General features: G+C 39.3%; 1 protein-coding gene across 6 annotated transcripts in view; it reads right to left on the bottom strand.

Annotated features, from left to right (window-relative positions):
• Positions 1 to 19,176, bottom strand: part of LOC146250800 (1,4-alpha-glucan-branching enzyme-like) — a 140,987-nt gene that overhangs the window by 75,469 nt on the left and 46,342 nt on the right. For 5 of the 6 annotated variants that reach the window (XM_084679453.1, XM_084679450.1, XM_084679456.1 and 2 more), the window contains 3 exons: positions 3,121 to 3,330; positions 788 to 903; positions 352 to 479 (listed from right to left, as the gene is read on the bottom strand). In XM_084679453.1, coding sequence (XP_084535579.1) covers positions 352 to 479; positions 788 to 903; positions 3,121 to 3,330 — 454 coding nt within the window. The remainder of the gene's footprint in view (positions 1 to 351; positions 480 to 787; positions 904 to 3,120; positions 3,331 to 19,176) is intronic. The other variant, XM_084679455.1, reaches the window with a different exon arrangement.

The raw sequence follows: 19,176 nt of genomic DNA, 5'->3' as shown, positions 1-19,176 counted from the left end.
TTAGTCAATTAGTGTACAGTGATAGTTGTTTCCCTCTACACTTGTGAACCATGGCATTGGCAGGATCTGTCCATCAAACAGATATTATCTAATATGTCACTCCAACAGCCATAAATACTGTATCACGTTCACAATATCATGTTTTACGATTTAATCACAGATGAAAACTGATGTAAGCTGTTAATACAGTAATAAGTATAATAATGAGTGATTTAATTAATGATGGCTGTGGACGGAGTGTCACTGAAGAGTGATTAAATGCTTTGTGTTTATCTGGCTTAGGACTGGTGTAAAATATACCTAGAGTGTTGTGGCTGTGTGGAGGAGGTAAGCAGGATTTCACAGCTTTACCTCTGCAATTGTGATGCAGTCAGGGTAGAGAGTATGCAAAATGTGGTTGGCAAGCATTAGATAGACAAGGGAGTCTTCATCCACTTGAAGGCCGAAGTACTCAGAGTACTCCCCAGAAAACCCAGTGCCTAAAGTGAGAGGTTAAACATGCACAAGACAACAAGTAACTGATCTCTTATAAACTCTATCGCTAAGAGGAATCAACACCCTAGAAATCCAATGGGATCAAACCCCGTATATAAGAGAAGTGACAACATCTAAGTCTAAATCTGTGTGTACAAATAGTGTACAATTTCTCAAATAAAAAGATACTGCATTTAGATAACCTACATAATGAGGACAAATGAATTTATATTATAGATCCAGCATAAAGAAAATAAGGAATGCACTAAAGATCCACACAGATTACAAACCAAGTTCACATATACAGTATTACCTATGCCATGGTGATGGTAAAGCATGGACGTGACCCCATCAAACCTAAAACCATCAAAACGATATTCCTCCATCCACCAGCGCAGATTGGATAACAAAAATCGCAGTACTTCCCAGCTAGAGATGTGAAAACATACATACAGGTGAAACATACAAGTCAAACAAACAAAACAGTTGTGAATTTCAAATATTCACACATTAGGTTCCATAGATGAACTGGAAGAAAAACAGTATCTCGTCACTAACCCCTGCTGCACTACCCATAGCAGATTTAGCTATATACATGATTGTTGAAATTTAATGTCGGATTAGAATGTCTTTATTTCCAGGGCCGAATGGTTTTCTGTGTATTGGCTGATGTTTGTATGTATTCCAAAGTCATTTAAATGTTATTTTGCGATTTGATTAGAAAATCTTCCACAACAAGTTACATTCAGATTTTTTGTAAAAAGTATACAGTGAAAATAAAAGTTAACTATACTATACTATATATATTACTCACTAAATTATCATTATTAAAGCTAAAACTAGCTCTTAACTTGCCAATTTAAAAGAAACTCTTAAAAAATAATGGGCGTTTCAGTCCTCATTTTAGGACAATTTTCTTTTGTTGTTCTTGGAGTATTTCTCAAAATGTTTTAGTGCTATAACCAGCTAATAAATCTGTATGAGGTAAGGGTTGTCAAAAGGACTCCTAAGTCACTAAAACAAAATTACAAACAATCCTAAATCTGTTGCTTGCATTCCGCCTTTGAACACAAGAATGTTAGAAACATTTTGTGATAATGTGCTTTTAAAGAGGTATCGCCTTAATCGCAAGGATATTATGATTGTTGTAAAGTTAATCAGGGATGGAGTCACTTAAACAAGCAACCCAATAACACCGGAGATCAAGGTTTTTGACAACTCTACGCTTCTTGGCAACAGGAAATATGCTGCTATGCAACGCCGACAAACTACGTATACAGGTAAATCTCAGCCATCTGTCAAAAGAAGAGATTGCATCAAACTAAAAATGCCCTCTCTAGACCCCATATCGACAATTTTATACATTTTCACAATTTGTTTATGAGATGCACATGTAAGAGGCTGATAATTAGCTGGACAATTACTTGTTGAATTAGTGACACTTAGCCTAACATGTACAATCTTGATTTGAACATAGAAACCTTTTCTATGTTTATTTGAATATGGCAACATGATACCTCTTTCTAGAACTTCTCTATGACAAAATCACTGACAGAGACCTCTCCTCTTTCAGCCAATCAGTGTGGACATAGTGAGATTGTTGACATCATCCACTGCAACAAGGTTAATCTTTCTCTTGGTTTAAGATTTCTCCCCATTCCTGAGTAAAAGTTGGTCTCAACAGCTTTGTGAATAGGTTTTGGGAGGAAATCCTTTGCGGAGAACTTTTACTGCTATTTAGGAGAACTCTATCATATCTGAAGGCCTGTTTAGCTCTTATGTGACTAGGTGTTGGGGATAAGAATGGAAAGGATTTCATTTAACAGCTCCTACTAAGAGCTTTTACTCTTGTTGACCTGTGAGCCGACAATTTATCTAAAGGATTAAGCCCTAGTCCTGCATGGGTCTGAGGTTTCTGAGAACCAGAATGATGTACTTACCTTCTCCCCTAATAGGCCCAATGCTTTGAATATTTACTGTAAAAGACCACTAGAACTACCCTGCTGTAAGCAAGACTCATCGGAAAAAAAAGCTCTTTAGCACCCTCTTTGCGATGGTGTAGCTTTACTGTTTTTTTGCAAAAGAAAATGAAGTGGTTCCTGCATTAGTGTCACTGCCCTTATCTTTCAAACTAATGCAATGCTTTTGATTATTGATATTAAGGTGGGTGTGCTCCTTGCACCCCACAGTGAACCATCTCTTCCAGCGACACCAAAGTGTACCCAAATAACCTTTTTTTTGCTAGAGGACGGAATGTAATGTGTAACTACAAATGTTAGCCTGTAGGTGGAGGTAGAATGCTTAAAAAACGATTTGGTTTTTGAGGCGATGAATGAGGTAGGAATTGAGTATGATGTTTCTTATAATTTGTGTTAATTGACCACTCGTGACATTGTTTTCAATTTTCACTGTAACCGTAAACAAAACAAATGTAACTAAATAACAATACTTGAATTGCAAAACATACACGTTATGTTACTTGTTAAAACTAAAAACTAATTGGAGTACTCACACACGTTTTTTTGTAACACGTTACCCCAATACTGGTCAGAAAACAGGATGAAAGATCTTGATAGTAGTCGTCAATAAACAACAGGTTGTACTACTGGGTGATCATATGGATCAGGCCTGATAGACAGACATTACCTGGCATAGTTGAAGAGGCGGCTGTCCCATAGGCTGTGGTGTCCTCGGGGTGGTGCGTGGAAAAAGCACGAGTCTGATCCATCAAAGCGGTTCAAGCCGTCCTCTGTGTTCTTGGAGGCATGGCTGTGGACCACATCAAGCAGCACGACAATGCCCAGGGAGTGGGCCACGTCAATCAGCTGCTTTAACTCATCTGGTGTGCCATAGCGACTGTGGACACACACGCACGCACACACACACCCCCACCCACAGACACTTCATGAAGGGCGACTTACATTTTATTAATGTAACAGAATCTTTTATCTAAGGTGTATATAAAAAGTGCAAGGATTAGATAATAAAGTATTAGAAGAACAGTTCTTTCCAGTACAAAAACAACAGTGTCTCAACTATAATATTACATAGCACAGAGCAACAAAACAATGTAATACGATAAACGCAACATCAAACAATGCCATGGGTGCAGTCTCTAACAACAGGACGTGCAGAAAGCAAATTTGCAGGTCTCACAAGCAATGTACTATTGCTTTAGTTTCATTTTGTTGTATATTTTCCAAGATGTGTAGTGTCCTTTGTATATTATCTTGTGTTTGGCATTGTATAAACCCTGTCAGATCATTATTTATCAGCACGGGTAGAAACTTTTCAAACCGTCATGATGGACGTAAATAAGCTATAGTCTATGTTTAGAATTGATATTGGTCTGAACTACCCACATTCCATTTTAACTACTGCTGTCAAACGATTCAAATATTTAATTGCAATTAATCGCATTAATGTCATAGTTAACTCGCAATTAATCTCACATTTTTATCCATTCTAAATGTCCCTTGATTTATTTCTGTCCCATTATTTTTTCTCATTTTAATGCTCTTATCAACATGGAAAAGTGGATCGGCTTGCTTAGTGCAAATGTTTTTTTTTTTGTAATTGAAAACAACATTGCAATCGCCTGGCTTTGACGAGGGGGTGGAGAATTTGCATCAGCTGTGTGCTTGGCCATCAAGTGGTATTTCAGACTGGACGGGCTGCAATGATAGCTCAGTTGACAACGACAAAACACATCACTTTGGTCTTGTCAATGGAACCATTTGGCAACTTTTTAAAAGTAAACTTTCCATTCAGAATCTTATTGGCATCCATTTCGGCGTCCTGCGCTCGCCATCCACTCAAAACGTAATGTTAGCCTCCTAGCTAGAACCGGTGTGGTGTTTTTCTAACGTCAGTAGTTGTTGCAACAGCATGTGAAAAAAACCACAAAGTTTGTAATTACAAAAAGATTTTAAATCGCACAATAAATACATTTATGCTGTTAAAATGGATTTGCGTAATATATATATATATATGTGAAATTGAAATGGAGTTGGAAGAGTGGCTTGTTTGGTGGCCTGAGTAGTGGGGTCACACACATGGCAATGCAGCTTAAATGATTGTTGCAACAAATACTATAGATCAGGGTTTCCCAAACAGACTAATTTGTGGTGGTGCGCCACAGAATCAACACCGGCCGCAACATATTGCGTTTTGTTATAATATATATATATATATATATATATATATATATATTTTTTTTTTTTTAAAGCAATTTAAAACACGCAGGGTATTCGTTCAGCTGCATTTCCTTTCCCTGCTCTCCCTCCATCTCTATCACTCATTCACAACATCAGCACACGTTAGCAACAACGCATAGAGTGCTACATGCATATAAGCAGAAATTGTTTACAATATTTTAAGGCTTCAATGCTCCTTAAACAGAGAGGCATGGTAAGAGAAGGAGGACAGCATCCAACATGCTGCTGTGAGACAACATCAGCACACGTTAGCAACAACGCATAGAGTGCTACATGCATATAAGCAGAAATTGTTTACAATATTTTAAGGCTTCAATGCTCCTTAAACAGAGAGGCATGGTAAGAGAAGGAGGACAGCATCCAACATGCTGCTGTGAGAGAGCTAGCTGAAGCAACAGGTGAGGTGGACAAACATATGTAGAAACAGGCAGGTAAGAAATCAGGTCTCAGGACAAGGGAACTCATTTCTATTCTTTAATTTCTGGCAGGTATGACTTGAATGGGATGTGAATTTTGTATAGGGTGTTAAATGTGTGGATTTTGGGTTGGGCGTGGGTATTTGATAAAGGTGTGAATATTTAATATATATTCAGAATATTATATTCTGTGTAACAAATTATTAACAAATAAATTATTTTGACCCTTCCCCACTCTGACATGGACAAAACACACCAATGTTATTTGTCATATTAATCACAATATAGTATAATATATAGTCATATTTAAATAAAAAATAAACTCCAAGTGCTTGCATCTGTGTCTTGAGGTCAGAAAAGGCTTTCTGCTAGAAACCCTTCACCGAGCCTGTGGATGTTGCATTGTCTGATGTTTTGTTGTTGTATAATTTTTTACATGGTGACCCCAAGACACCAGAATGGCCTGCATTTTTTTCAAAGTGATACTTGGGAATTTTGATGCTTCTCTCACTTTTTTTTCTAATTTTGTCCTCTACCATTGAGGTTTTCAACTGTTCCACATCATTTATATTTCCCTGACAGGGCTCAAATCGTTTGTGGATCTTCTTGAAGAAGCAATTAACAGATTTAAGAAGGTATACGACTGTCTCTTATGAACTGCCAATTGTTTTGTTTTCTTCATGTTGTTGGATGACAAAAGGATACTGCAAGCATGTTGCCTCATTTATAAATCCTAAAACAGGAAGTGATGTAATTGCTCAATATAGTTCCTTGAGACTTGTAAGTGAAATGTATTTTGGTACATGTTATTGTTGGAATGCTGCTTCAGCATTCCAGCAACTATTGTTCTTCGAATCTTTATTCAACTTCATATTTTTCTTCTTCCGTGGCACCTTCCAGCCCCTTCAAATCTTCAGCTATTAAAACCGATCAGCTATCAAAACATTCAGCAGTTTCAGGCAATGAGTGCTATGACTTTTCAGCTTTCTAACTCTTATGCTTGAATTAATTTAAATCAATATTCATAATATTTTAAAATGGTTTTCCATGTTAGTTTTTTTTTCAAATCCTCTTAATCCTCCTAAACTACTTCTACTTTCAAATCCTTCTCCCTCAATCTTTCAGCTACTTTTTTCCATATCACTGATTATGTTTCATGAGTTTTTCAAACCGTTTCTGAGATTTACATGGGTGTGTATGTGAGAGCCTTGAGTGCTGACTGAAACGCTTGGTGAAAAGGAGCTTCAAAATCTTGTTGAAAAAATATGTATAGTTTGCCAGCATTCAGAGAAACTCAGAGAAAGCAGAAGGTACACGTTTTTGACCGGTAGAGTCGTGTTTCTGATTGCATAGACATATAAAGGATATCTATGGTTTCGGCAGAGTCTTGGGTCTCGGAAAATATCCTTATTTTTTGCATTGGACGTATAGTTTAAGGTTAACTTGTTTGAGGTGTGGATTCTAGCTACATTTCTGTTATTCTCTCTGCCCAGTTCAGAAACGATCACAGCTGCACCATGGCAACCACACAGACAAGCACCAAGACATCTGAAGGTACAAGTTTTTGAAACTGCCGGTAGACTCATATTTCTGACCACACATACATATAAATGATATCTATGGTTTTGGCAGAGTCTTGATTCTCGGAAAATCTCCTTATTTTTGGGATTGGATGTAGGGGAGGGTGGGGTGATTTGTGCCAGCGGGGAAGTTGTGCCACCCCCTGTTTCTAGGGAACCATAAAATAAATTAGTCAAGTGACCACACATGAAGTCAGCCATTTTACTCATCCTGCAAAGAAGAGAGCCTCATTGCATGAGAGGTAAGCACATTTAAGTTCAAAAAAATGTTTTTTGCCTTCCGAAGTAAAACTTCTATGATCAAGGTTTCTTAATTGATGTGTCTGAACAGTTATAGACAAGTTTGAAAACATTTCACGCGTTTTAGTGCTTTGGTAAGCTACACAATGAGTCTATATAGCTAGCATGACTATCGTTAAAACTGCTGGATGATGCATATTTTCCAAAAACTTGGAATTTGGGTGATTTGTGCCAAAAGGCCTGGGTGAAGTTGTGCCAGTGGCACAACTCACCCCCACTTATGAATATTTTAAACATATTATTTTATTGTAATTGTACATTGTATTACATTTTATCACTAAAACGATGTGATATTCTTAATTTTAGACACAAAATAGAAAGACCATCATGCCACAGAGTTATAAGAGGAAGACAAGCAGGGCTTCCACTCCTCTAGAGGACATGGACAAAGCAGTGGAAGAGGTGGAGAAGGGGAAGTCCATTCGTCTGGTGGCGAGGCAGATGAACATTTGCAGGATGTCATTAAAACGATACATGGAGAAGAAAAGGGTAGATGGAAAAGAAATAAGGCCAGGATATAAAAGAACTGGACTTGCCAATCAAGTCTGATGTGCTCATGTGGTGCAAAAAGCTTGTAGAAAATTGGCCTGTGATGTTGTAAAATACCTTTATATAAACCTTAAATGAGTAATTAGGGTTCCTATTGTTTTTGTTAGTATTCCTATTATTATTAGGGTTCCTCCGGTAGGAGGGAACCTATTGTTATTGTTGGTATTCTTCTTCTTATTATTATTGTTCTCCTTGCGCTCCAATATCTCAAGAAGTCCCCAGTCATACATTTTCTAATTTGGCACATTGATACTACATCCAAGTGGGTACCCCCACACCAAATATGGGCCACATCGGACCATAGGGGGTGCCACAGGCCACGCCCAAAGGTCCAATTTTCAAAGTGATGGCATTTCCACCCCATTGCTCCAATTCTTCTGAAACTTGGTGTGCATGCCTCATTTTTGATGAACAAAAAAGCCTCAAGGACCCATAAAGGTCCGCCATGATGGATTTTCCTGTACAGTGATAATTTTGGAAAACAAGAGAGAATTCCTCTTCTCTTGAACCAAAGGTCTAATTGACTTGAAATTTTGTACAGATATGTATCATTGACGTATTTAAAAATTACTTAAGGCAATTGAATCGAGTACAAAATGGCTGAAAGGGGTGTATTTATGTAAATGTCCACATTGCCTCAATATGTTTGTGTCACTAAATCAAATGTATTTTTGAAAGATGGTTCAAACCTAATAGGCTTTAAGGTGACATGCCTCTGAAGTACCATGCAAAGTTTCACCTTGATATGTCAAAATATGACTGAATTACAGCTGTTTGAACTTGGACCAAATCTGACAATGCTCGCCATTGGAGAAACAGCTTTTTTATTATTTAGTTATTGAACTTTGTATATTCCATGACTGGGAATGGCTCAATTGGCTGAGATGTTGTGCTGGTAAGCAAAGGATTGTAGGTTCAAAACCAGTCAGAGGCATAGTTTTTCATTTTTTATTCTGACAAAACGGTTTCTAGTCTTCCGATAAATCCGTGTAATGCATGTTTATTTGAGCCCACCACAATTATTTACATTTAGTCATTTAGCAGACGCTCTTATCCAGAGCGACTTACAGGAAGTAAGGTGAAGTGCCTTGCCCAAGGACACAACATCATTTGGCACGGCGGGGAAACGATCCAGCAACCTGATTCTGATTACTAGCCTGACTCCCTCACCGTTCAGCCATCTGACTCCAATCATCTGTTTAGCGAGACTGTGTAAACCACTGCTAACAAGCCAGGTTCACCACAGTAGCTAGCTACTTGTAGTCTACACATGGTAGAAATAACGCTAATGGTTATCTTTAATGAAGAAAATTAATTGTTCAGGTGGATCCCTTGTCTGTTGCACAAATTCATTTCAGTAACCTAAGCCAGGACACATCCCCACTGATGCTAGGCATGATTTGAAATTCCCTTCCATGACAAGTTATGGCACTCCAAACAACCTTTTAAAAAAACTAAGTTATTCTTTACAGCAGCAACCCAGTGATCCCATTGTCCCATTTTCATAGTAAATGTACAAGCAGTTTCAACTTTGCCTGAATCCAATAACGCTTACCACAGGAGAAACGGCTTACTTTTTAATAAAGTTACTGAACATGACACTATTCAACACTGAGAATAGCTCAATGGGCTGGGATGGTGACCTGTAAAGTATAAGGTAGTAGATTGGAATCCAGCCATTATCTTTTGGCCTGTCATAATTTTGATTACTTGTTTAGTCAAACAGGCAGACATCCTTCTGAAATACCATGCGCAATTTCATGCAATTTCACCTTGAAATGTCAACCGTTTCTTAACCTTTATCCCAAAGCTGACCAAAGCTAATAGTCTGCTCTTTCTATTCATACAATCTCAACAGTTGGTGTGTAGCAGAGAGGATAGAGAGACTGACTTGTAACCTTATGCTCATGAGTTCAAATCCCTATTCAGCCTGTTGTTGGCCAAACATTAAGTTGTTTTGCTCTTTTGTTGTCCAACTCTCGATCTTCTACAGTGTATGTCTACTGTAGTAATGTTTATAATGTTTTGCGGAGGAACCCGCATTGCTGCTTGCAGCTATATTTAGGGTTCCTCCGATAGGAGGAAACCTATTGTTTTTGTTAGTATTCTTAATATTGGGTTCCTCCAGTAGGAGGAAACCTATTGTTTTTGTTAGTATTCCTATTATTATTATTATATTTCTCCGCTAAATGGCCCAACAGCTCAAAAAGTCCTGGACCCGATTTTTTACAATTTGGCCCAATGACACAACAGGTCCCTCACTACTCCCACACGGCTAGTGGCCCATGTGCGCCCATAGGTGGCGCTATAAAACACGCCCAAAGTCTACATGATTTCTCCAGCGCCCCATTACTCCAAAATGCCTGAAAATTGGTATACATGCCTTATTTCTCATGGGAACAAAAAAGCCTCAAGAACCCATAAGGTCCGCCATGATAGATTTGGCTGTACTGTCCAAATTTGGTATAACCTTGAAAACCCTTCTCCTCATGAACCATAGATCCAATCGACTTGAAATTTGTTATAGATGCATAGAAAACATCAAATTGAATAAGAAATGCAATACAAAATGGCTGAAGGAAGTGTATTTATGTAAATGTACAAATTGCCTCAATATTTTTTTTGTTAATAAATCAAATATAATTTTGACTGATTGTATTTCAAACCTAATAGGGTTCAAGACGACATCAATCTGTAGAAACAAAAACAATTTCACCTTGGTATGTCAATATATGATTGAATTCGTTTTATAAAGGGTCAAAAAATATAACATTTAAATGTTACAAATAAAGTAAACCTGTTATTGTATATTGTTACTGTAATAGTTCCGTTGCTGTATATTTTTATTGTTATAGTTTACTAGTTGGAAACAACGGGGGGCTGATTTTTTCATCCTTATTCATATAAATATAACCTATTTTAGAGTTGTTTCCCCCGGAACAGATTTCATGTTCCAACCAAGGGGGGCTGTCGCTGTCTTGGTGTGTGGGGCTGCATCAAATACCCTCTTAGCTTTGTTGAATTGCTGCACTAGTCCACACTTGACCGGTGGGGATCTCATTCTATTCCGACTGTAACTATTAGCTGCTCCTGGCATTCTCTAATCCCTGTTCTCCTCTCTGTCCCCCCCACACATCCCTTGTGGTGTGGGGGGTCTGAGCTGTCAGGACCTGCCTGGTCGTCGGTCTACCAACGCTGGACCAGGTCGTCAACCGGAAACCAGTCTCCATGACGACCAACAGCGAGTTTCCAGGTCCCATCCAACGTCTATAAAGCCGAACAATGAATTTTTGGTGTTTCAAAGCCCATTGACATTGTGCGACTATGTTAGCTTGTGTTCTGCTCCTCTCTCTTACCAACCGTCTCTGGAGGAGGGGATCCCTCTCTGAATTGCTCCTCCCAAGGTTTCTTCAATTTTTTCTCCTGTTGGGAGTTTTTCTGGGAGTTTTTCCTTGTCTTCCTTGAGGGTTTAGGTTGGTTGAGGGGCAGTTCTATGGGCGTATGTGAAGCCCTCTGTGACATGCTTGCGTGTAAAAAGGGCTATACAAATACATTTGATTTGATTCAATTGAATTGCTCCACAGTGCGCGCTCCAAATTCTCACAGACTCATTCTGCCCCTTAACACTAGAGTGACCACTTTGCGTTGTGTCGCACAGCATTTTCACCCCTTGTTCCGCACGTCGCATATTGAAAATGCTGTGCTATACAGCGCAAAGAGGAACAGGTGGTCAACCTACTGACACGTGCGAGCTTGGCGAGACGCACACACATCCTTTCTTGAAATGGTATGCTGACCAAGCCCCACCCTCACCCTCATTTCGCTTCCAATCGCAGCTCGCCGTTACGAATATAAAATATTTTTTGGCGGCCATTGTTATCAACTGGAATCACCTGAAAGCCTTGTTGGAGGCAGCCACGTTCGGCAAGTCCCATTTTTACACATTTTAAGCTAGAATCAATGATTGGGTTCGTGAAAGTACACTACTCTTGAATTATGTTGACGGTTTGAGCACTTTGAGACCGTTAGATCGTGAGTTTGAAGTGACGGAAAACCGAACTCGAAAATTAGCTAGCTTTTTCCCTCTGTGTAATTACTGAATCATGTAGCATCTCGGCGAATTCATCAAAACGGTAGAGGAGGGCAGCTCTTAGGAGAACAAGCAATTCCCCACAGACCAGTCGGCTTAGAATTTTGATTTGGGTCGAGAAAGTCTTTGTAATAAGCCTATGCGCCAGGGAGACCGCATAGGCTTAGGCGGCAGCCATGTTTTGATCGCGTCATGTTCATAAGTTCACCATTTTACAGATCGGTCGACACCAAAAATGTGTTTGTTACCAAACCTCGAGGATGGAAGCCTTTAGGAGATGTGGGAATTGTGCTTTTAGCCAGATGCTCCGATTATTTTTGTGATTTGTTGAAAACTTGTAAGTGGAGTGAGACTGCGTCCCGGCGGTACTTTGTTTTGACTTAGCCTCATAGACAGACTCGGCTCGCTCACTGGCAGTTCATTCGTCATTTGCCTGAGAAAGCGACCTACGTTAGCCAGGCTAGTTTCACTCTGTCAGTCTATTTAAAAGGTCTCTGACAGTCAGAATCACTGTTTACAGGAAAATGTCGAGCTGGTCTTTGGTCAGATGTGTATATATTGACCAGTTTAGAGCTAAATACTCTTGCTAGAGCCTGTGTTTTGAGTGACTTTGCATGGGTTTCCAACACATTTGGATTGAAGTTCAAGTATTGCCACGGCATTTCACAGTCAAAACTGAAGTCTGTGTCAAGTGTAGATGGGAAAAGCTTTATTTTTCACCACTGACATGGACCCTTTTTTTACTTTTACAGGTCATGCAGAGGCCTGCTCAACAGAGTGCAACAGAGCATAATGAGAGCAACAAGAGAGGATGCTGAGTGTAACAGAGGATGCAATAGAGAATGCTGAGGGCAACACAGACCCCTTGCTGGACTCCCCCTCTCCCCCAAGACAGCTTAATGCAGCTGGCCTGCCCTGCCTGCCTGCCCCTGCCTTGATGTCTCAGAAGATGAAAGAATTACAGCTGTTTAAACTTGAGCCAAATCTTATTAAGCTTGCCTCAGAACAAATGGCTTACTTTTCTATACAGTAACTGACCACAATGATTCTCAACACTGAGAATAGCTCAGAAGGCTAAGACAGTGTACTGCAAGGAGCAAGGTCACAGGTTCAAATCCAGCTGCAGTCTTTTGGCCAGTCATAATTTTGATTGTCTGTTTAGTTAAACAGGATGACATCATTCTGATATACCATGTTCAATTTCACCTTGAAATGTCAACTGTTTCTTAACCTTTGTCCCAAAGCTGACCAAAGCTAATACTCAAATCACAGTTGGAGCACAGCTAGATAATTAGCGTCAGCGCCCCTTTGGTACCCAGCATGCAGTGTGGTATGTCAAATAGGCAAAGACTGGTGGAAAATAGTGCGGTTACAACAGCTGTGTGAGGGATTTCAGTTGTTGTGTTTGTTCAGTTAGATGTTTGTAATATTATTGTTTATCAGTTAATATAATCTTGTTGGTCACCCTGATTGTGCATGTTGTGTATTTTAATAGGACCAGAGAGTCAGCTGCTGTACTGACATAGGCTATTCTCACAAGGAGTTGAGCATGAGCTCTGCCGTAGCCCAGCTGCCCACATGACTATTGTTAATTGTGCATTGACTGAGATTCTGGAAAGAGATCAACTCAAGAAGAGTTACAATATCTGCTGTTTTTCAGCCATCTTGGGGAAAATCTGTCAATTGTGGGAGGCATGTTTTGGACCACCCCTAAACCTCATGTGGCCGCCGCAGCATTTCTCCCTTGGCATGACCTGTGCTGGGAGAGAGGGAAACAGCATGGATGGAAGTGTGGGCAGATGTGTCTTTATATAGGGTGAAATGGAATAAGAAATGCAATACAAAATGTCTGAAAGGGTTGTATTTATGTAAATGTCCACATTGCCTCAATATCTTTGTGTCAATAAACCTCATATCATTTTGACTGATGGTTTTTCAAACCTTATTGGCTTTGAGATGACATCATTCTGAAGTAGTACCATGTGCAATTTCATGCAATTTGACATTGAAATGTAGACAGTTTCTTAACCTTTGTCCCAGAGCTGACCAAAGGTAATACTCAGCCCTTCCTATTCATAAAATCTCAACAGTTGGTGTGTAGCAGAGAGGATAGAGAGACTGACTTGTAACCTTACGCTCATGAGTTCACCCCCCATTCAGCCTATTGTTGTTGGCCAAACATGCAGTCGTTTTGCTTCTACATTGTACATTTTTATAATATTTTGCAATTTTGAGGAGGAACCCGCATAGCTGTTTGCAGCTATATTTATTGGGTGTGCTTTGCCTTCGGCAAGCGCACAACCATGGTTATCTCAAATATATATTATTGTGAGAATGCTGTTAAGCATGTTTCTCTTTATTGTGAGAATGCTGAATTGTTTTTCAACTTCTGAGTTCTTCTGACGTTTTTTGGCCTTTAACTAGTCCTGCATACTTTCACCGATTCCTACAACTTTGGTATCAAAACGTTCAGCTCCTTCAGGAGATGTTGGCTATGACTTTTGGTATTTCTCACTTTTATACTTTTTAAAGAATTAAGGTTTTTGTGCAAATTATTCTCCCATTAAAGTTATGGTAAATCATTTCAAATCATTAAAAAGCTTCCTCCTCTTTCAAACTTAACTAGTTCAGCATACTTTCAGCTAGAGACACCATTCAAACTTTAAAATGTTCACAAGACCTTCAGCAATTCCCAAATGATTCAGCTTTTTCAAATATTCAGCCAATTTTGAATTGTGACAGTTTTAAATACATGAAAAATTTAGCTCCTTCTTGATTTTTATTATTTTTCTGATATTCAACTAAATTGTCAAACAAATTCCTCTGACGTTCATATAGTTTAACTTACAGAAACAAGTTATACCTTAAAAGTAGGAAAACTTGTCCTCTTTCAGCCAATGTAACTTCTAAACAGCTCACATTTACAGATTTTCAGCTTTGAGCCTTGAAGCGAGAGCAGCCTTTCAAATTCTCTCACTAACTTCAATGGAGAGGTGGGTAAAATTTGTCAGAAAAGGCCGAAAGGAAGAAGATTTTAAAACTGCCGGTAGAGTCGTATTTCTGACCGCACAGACATTTAAAGGACATCTCTGGTTTCGGCAGAGTCTTGGGTCTCGGGAAATTTCCTAATTTTTTGGATTGGATTTATCGTTTTGCGTCTAGGTTAACTTGTTTGAGGTGTGGATTTCAGCTTAATGTGTTATTCTCTTTGCCCAGGTCGTTAGCCATCACAGCTGCGCCATCACCGTGGCAACCAAACAGACACGCACCATGAAAGCAGAATTGGGTAACGTTTTGGAAACTGCCAAAAGAGTTGTATTTCTGACCGCACAGACACATAAAGGATATCAATGGTTTCGGCAGAGTCTTGGGTCTCGGAAAGTATCCTTATTTTTTGGATTGGACGTACAGTTTTGCGTCTAGGTTAACTAGTTTGAGGTGTGGATTCTAGCTACATTTCTCACAATCGAGCTAGCGCGATGGCTCTCCATAACTAAAAACGGTTCGACTTTTTTTCCACAATTGACCAAATTGGCCAAACAAGATATGTATATTGAGCTTAAAGTGTACATAATCTAGCTAGATCGTTTTTATTTGAGCAAGTTTTACAGATATCTACAAAAATCGAGGCTCAACTGTCATAGCTGACCGTCACGAACAGCCAAACCAGGGCTGAGGTAAGTGTTTGCTGCAGCTGGCGTTGATCCTACGAACAAACGCATCGTAACTGGAAAGTTTTTATTTTTAATTGACGATATTGAACACAGATGTAAAGTAACTTGTCTTTACTCTAAATATATTCTCTGTTTTCAATTTGAAGTAGTAGATCTAGCTTATGTAGGAAATCTTCCATTGCATCCTCCCTCTAGCTTCACGCCTTTGGTTATTATTCAAGCCTACAGTGTTAATACATACCACTTTGACACACTTGCAAGAAATGATCCGCCAGAAATGTTAGAAATGTTGCCAGTCTGTTGCCAATGACCAACGGTTGCTACCTTTTTCCAGCAAGTTCAAGTCATTCCAGTTTTGTCCTTTTACCTTCAATTTCGTTCAATCCAGACTTCAGCAACTGGTTTTGTTCCCCTTTTTGCTTTGCATTTTTCTTCTTCTTTCCTTCCGTTTTATGCCTTCATCTTGCTCCAGGTCCTTTCAAAAATACCTTTCACAGCAGTATCTTCCAACTGCCAGTACTATTGAAATGTTTTCTCTTTTCTGCCTTCATCTTGCTGCAGGTCCTTTCTAACATACATTACAGGCCTTTTAAAATTAGCACATAATTTTTTGCTAAATTTTCTAATTTTTATGCATTGTTTTCTCTTTGTTTTGCATTTTTCTTCTCTTTTCTGTAGTTTTATGCCTTCGTCCAGCTCCAGCCCCTATTTAAAATACCTTTCGGGCGCTTTGAAGCTTCAGCTTATAACTTTCTACAAAATGTTCACGATTTTCAGCTTTTATAGCATGATCAGCTATCCCCATTCAGGTTTTCAGCATTCTCACTGCTGTTTCGCAGGAACAACCTTTTCTAGTTATTATTCTTTTTGCCCCCCTAAAACTTTGTCAATATTGGGACTACATACACAATGCCTGTGTCAAAATGTTTGTCTTAGTCTCGATTGAGTTGCTTGTATTGGGATTTACGTTCCGTTGCACAGTTTAGGAGGTTACAACGTTATTGTGGCAACAAAGTGCTTTTAGTCGACGAAGGGTAATCTTTGCTAGGTACGTTACCACGTCAACACACGTTAGCAATAAAGCATGGATACAACGTGAGAGACGTTCTTGCACGCAAATTGGAGCTTGGATTACGAGTGAAAAATACCACCCCCAAAAAATCCCAACCATTTGGCTTTGTTGAGAAAGCGATTGAGTGGAACTGCAATCTCGGATTTTTGATTTAGGTTGTCAAAGTCTTTGTAATTTGAGTGAGTGCGGGTCGCCCGTGAGACCGCCTGGTCTTTTAGGCAGGAGAAATGCTAGAAAGCATCATAGTAGTATTTTCATAGCTAATTTTATACTTCAATTTTACACGAGAAACAGAAAGAGGGACATTTTATGACAATATGACGATTGTAAAGACAGCCAGGTGGTGAGATTTTAATGTAGGTTGCTGTAAAACTTTGATTTGTTTGCTACGTGAGAGCCCCATCAGCCCGTCAGGGTCAATTCTACATTCAAATGGAGAGCAGTGTTTTAAAGATATGGCGATTGCGAAGACAGCCAGCAGGTCAGCATATTTTTGTGATTTGTGTAAAACTTGGAATTTGAGTGAGACTGCGTCTTGGTTTGATGTTAGCCGTCAGACTCGGCTTGCACTGGCAGTGTGTACACACTACTACTATAGTAGTAGGCTACTGCCTTCAATGCCACAGCTATGGCTAAACTTTATTATGTCGAAAGAAACATTCTCATTTCCGGCGCTTTCAAACAATCAGTGAAGTGTGGCTAGCAACAGCAGCTAGCTTGCCTCTAGCAAACTTCTTTTGAATTAGCCATGTCCCCCTCAATTAATGTCAAAGGCATGGGCATCAGCAGCATTTTGAGAGTGGGGGGGACACATTTTGCCGGGGGGTCTGTACTTAGAGTAGAGCATGTAGATTGTTCATATGAAGATTTCTGAGATGTAAATCATATTATCAGCATATCAAATTCACAATTGGTATAGGTTTAGTAGCCTAATAATCATGTAGGCTACATTTAAAAAAAATTGCATCTCCCTATAGCATGACTGGACAGTTCAGAAATGGTCAAATGTGTGTTCAAACCTGTAGTCTTTTCCACATATCACATCTTTAGGATGTAAGCTTTCAGAAAATACATGGTTTAGGTGGTTGAATCAGTTTCCCAAAATGGCACAGCCCAAAAATACATACAGCCATATACTCCATTTACCAATACTGAATTTATTATGCATGGGCAGCATACTAATATGGAGAGAAGGACGTGTCTCTTGTCTCATCAGATAACATCCTGAGTGTATAAGCTTTCAGAGGATATGGTTTTAATGGTTGAATCAGTTTTGCCTTCATGTTACAGACTAACATGTGGCAATGAAATTCAGCGAATTGCCAAAATTACAAGTTACTTGTTTAATTTGGAAGACAATTCTGAATAAAGGGGGGGGGGGGGGTTCCTTCTTTTTTTTGTCGTTACAAAGACTAGCATGTTAGCGAAGGTTAACTCCAGATTAGCTCATGGTTGTTATGGCAATAAAAAAGCAATTTCATTTGTTGCTACTTGGAAAAAACATCCTTGTCATCTCTTTCTGCCTGAAACAGACGCCTAGGTCTGAATACGGCCAAAAGCACAACACATTTCAGACCCAGATTAAGAATTCAACAAATGCTGTTCCACTTGTAATTGGTAAATAAAGTATGGTATTGCCTAGTGCTAGATGTAGGTAGAAAGTTTGCTTATCTAGCTAGCTATAATCATCATGTTTGCAGAATGATCTTTGTGACTTAACTAATGCTATTATAGTCAGAGAATGTCTCATAAGGGTGCTTTGGCCACTGAAGGGAAAACTTGGGCAACTCTGACTTACTTTTCTCTTCCTCCAAAAAAACCTCCTTATGTCCAGTAACTGTACACAGCAATTCCCAGCGCTGAAGATGGCTCACTGGGATATGACGGGCTTTGTTGAAGTGCAAGGTCGTAGGTTCCAATCCAGCCAAAGTCTTAAGCATGTCAAGATACTGGTTTATCTGTTTAGTGAAGCCAGGTATGCGACAGTAGCTGTCGAGCAGTATATTCATAATGGTCACGATAATGTTTAATTCTCAGGGGATTTATACTCATGAAGAGTCAGTTTTATTGTGCTTTGTAGATATAGTGATGCTACATCTAGCCATTGCATTGGATTTCTTGCATCATAACTTGATCAGAACAGATTTGTCATAAATCACAAGATTGGTCTCTTCTGATTCTACGTGGCATACCAAGTCAAAATATATCACATTGTCCCGTGTCCACCATTTTGGGCGTCGGCCATTTGGAATTTTCATAAAAACACATGGACATGTAATGAAATCATTTTCAGACCACAATCACCTTGACATGTCAAAATAGAACTGAAATACAGCTTTTTATACTTGGGTCAAATCTGACAACACAAATCTGACAACAATGGGTAAAATCTGACAACACAGGAGAAACTGCTTACTTTTTTTATACAGTAACTGGACACAGCATTTCCCTGCAGTGAGAACAGCTAGGGAGATGTTAGAAAAGTTAAAGATGTAACCGTTGTCCTGTATAAGAATGATTCTGTGTTCAGTATTCCTTGGGTGCAAAGAGAGGCCTACCACCAAATCGGAACTCTGGATAAACATACAAGACCCTTATCTTGGGGCTGAGGACTAAGAAGAGGGGAGTTTTGGTTGTTTTAAGGAGATACTGTGTGACAAAGACTAGGTGGGGACACAAGGTCTGGCGACCATTTGCTTGACACCTATGTGAAGGAGCTTTTACGACATCAGGACCGGAGACTCTGCTGTTGTTTCAATCAGGGTTGATGTCGTAAACACGCGCGCCATGTCTATGCACGGGAG

The sequence above is a fragment of the Hypomesus nipponensis genome, chromosome 18 (assembly GCF_054491055.1).
Source record: "Hypomesus nipponensis isolate SF chromosome 18, ASM5449105v1, whole genome shotgun sequence".
In the NCBI taxonomy this organism is placed as follows: Eukaryota; Metazoa; Chordata; class Actinopteri; order Osmeriformes; family Osmeridae; genus Hypomesus; species Hypomesus nipponensis.
The sequence above is the reverse complement of the archived record's forward strand: the minus strand, read 5'-3'. Positions and strand labels throughout refer to the sequence as shown.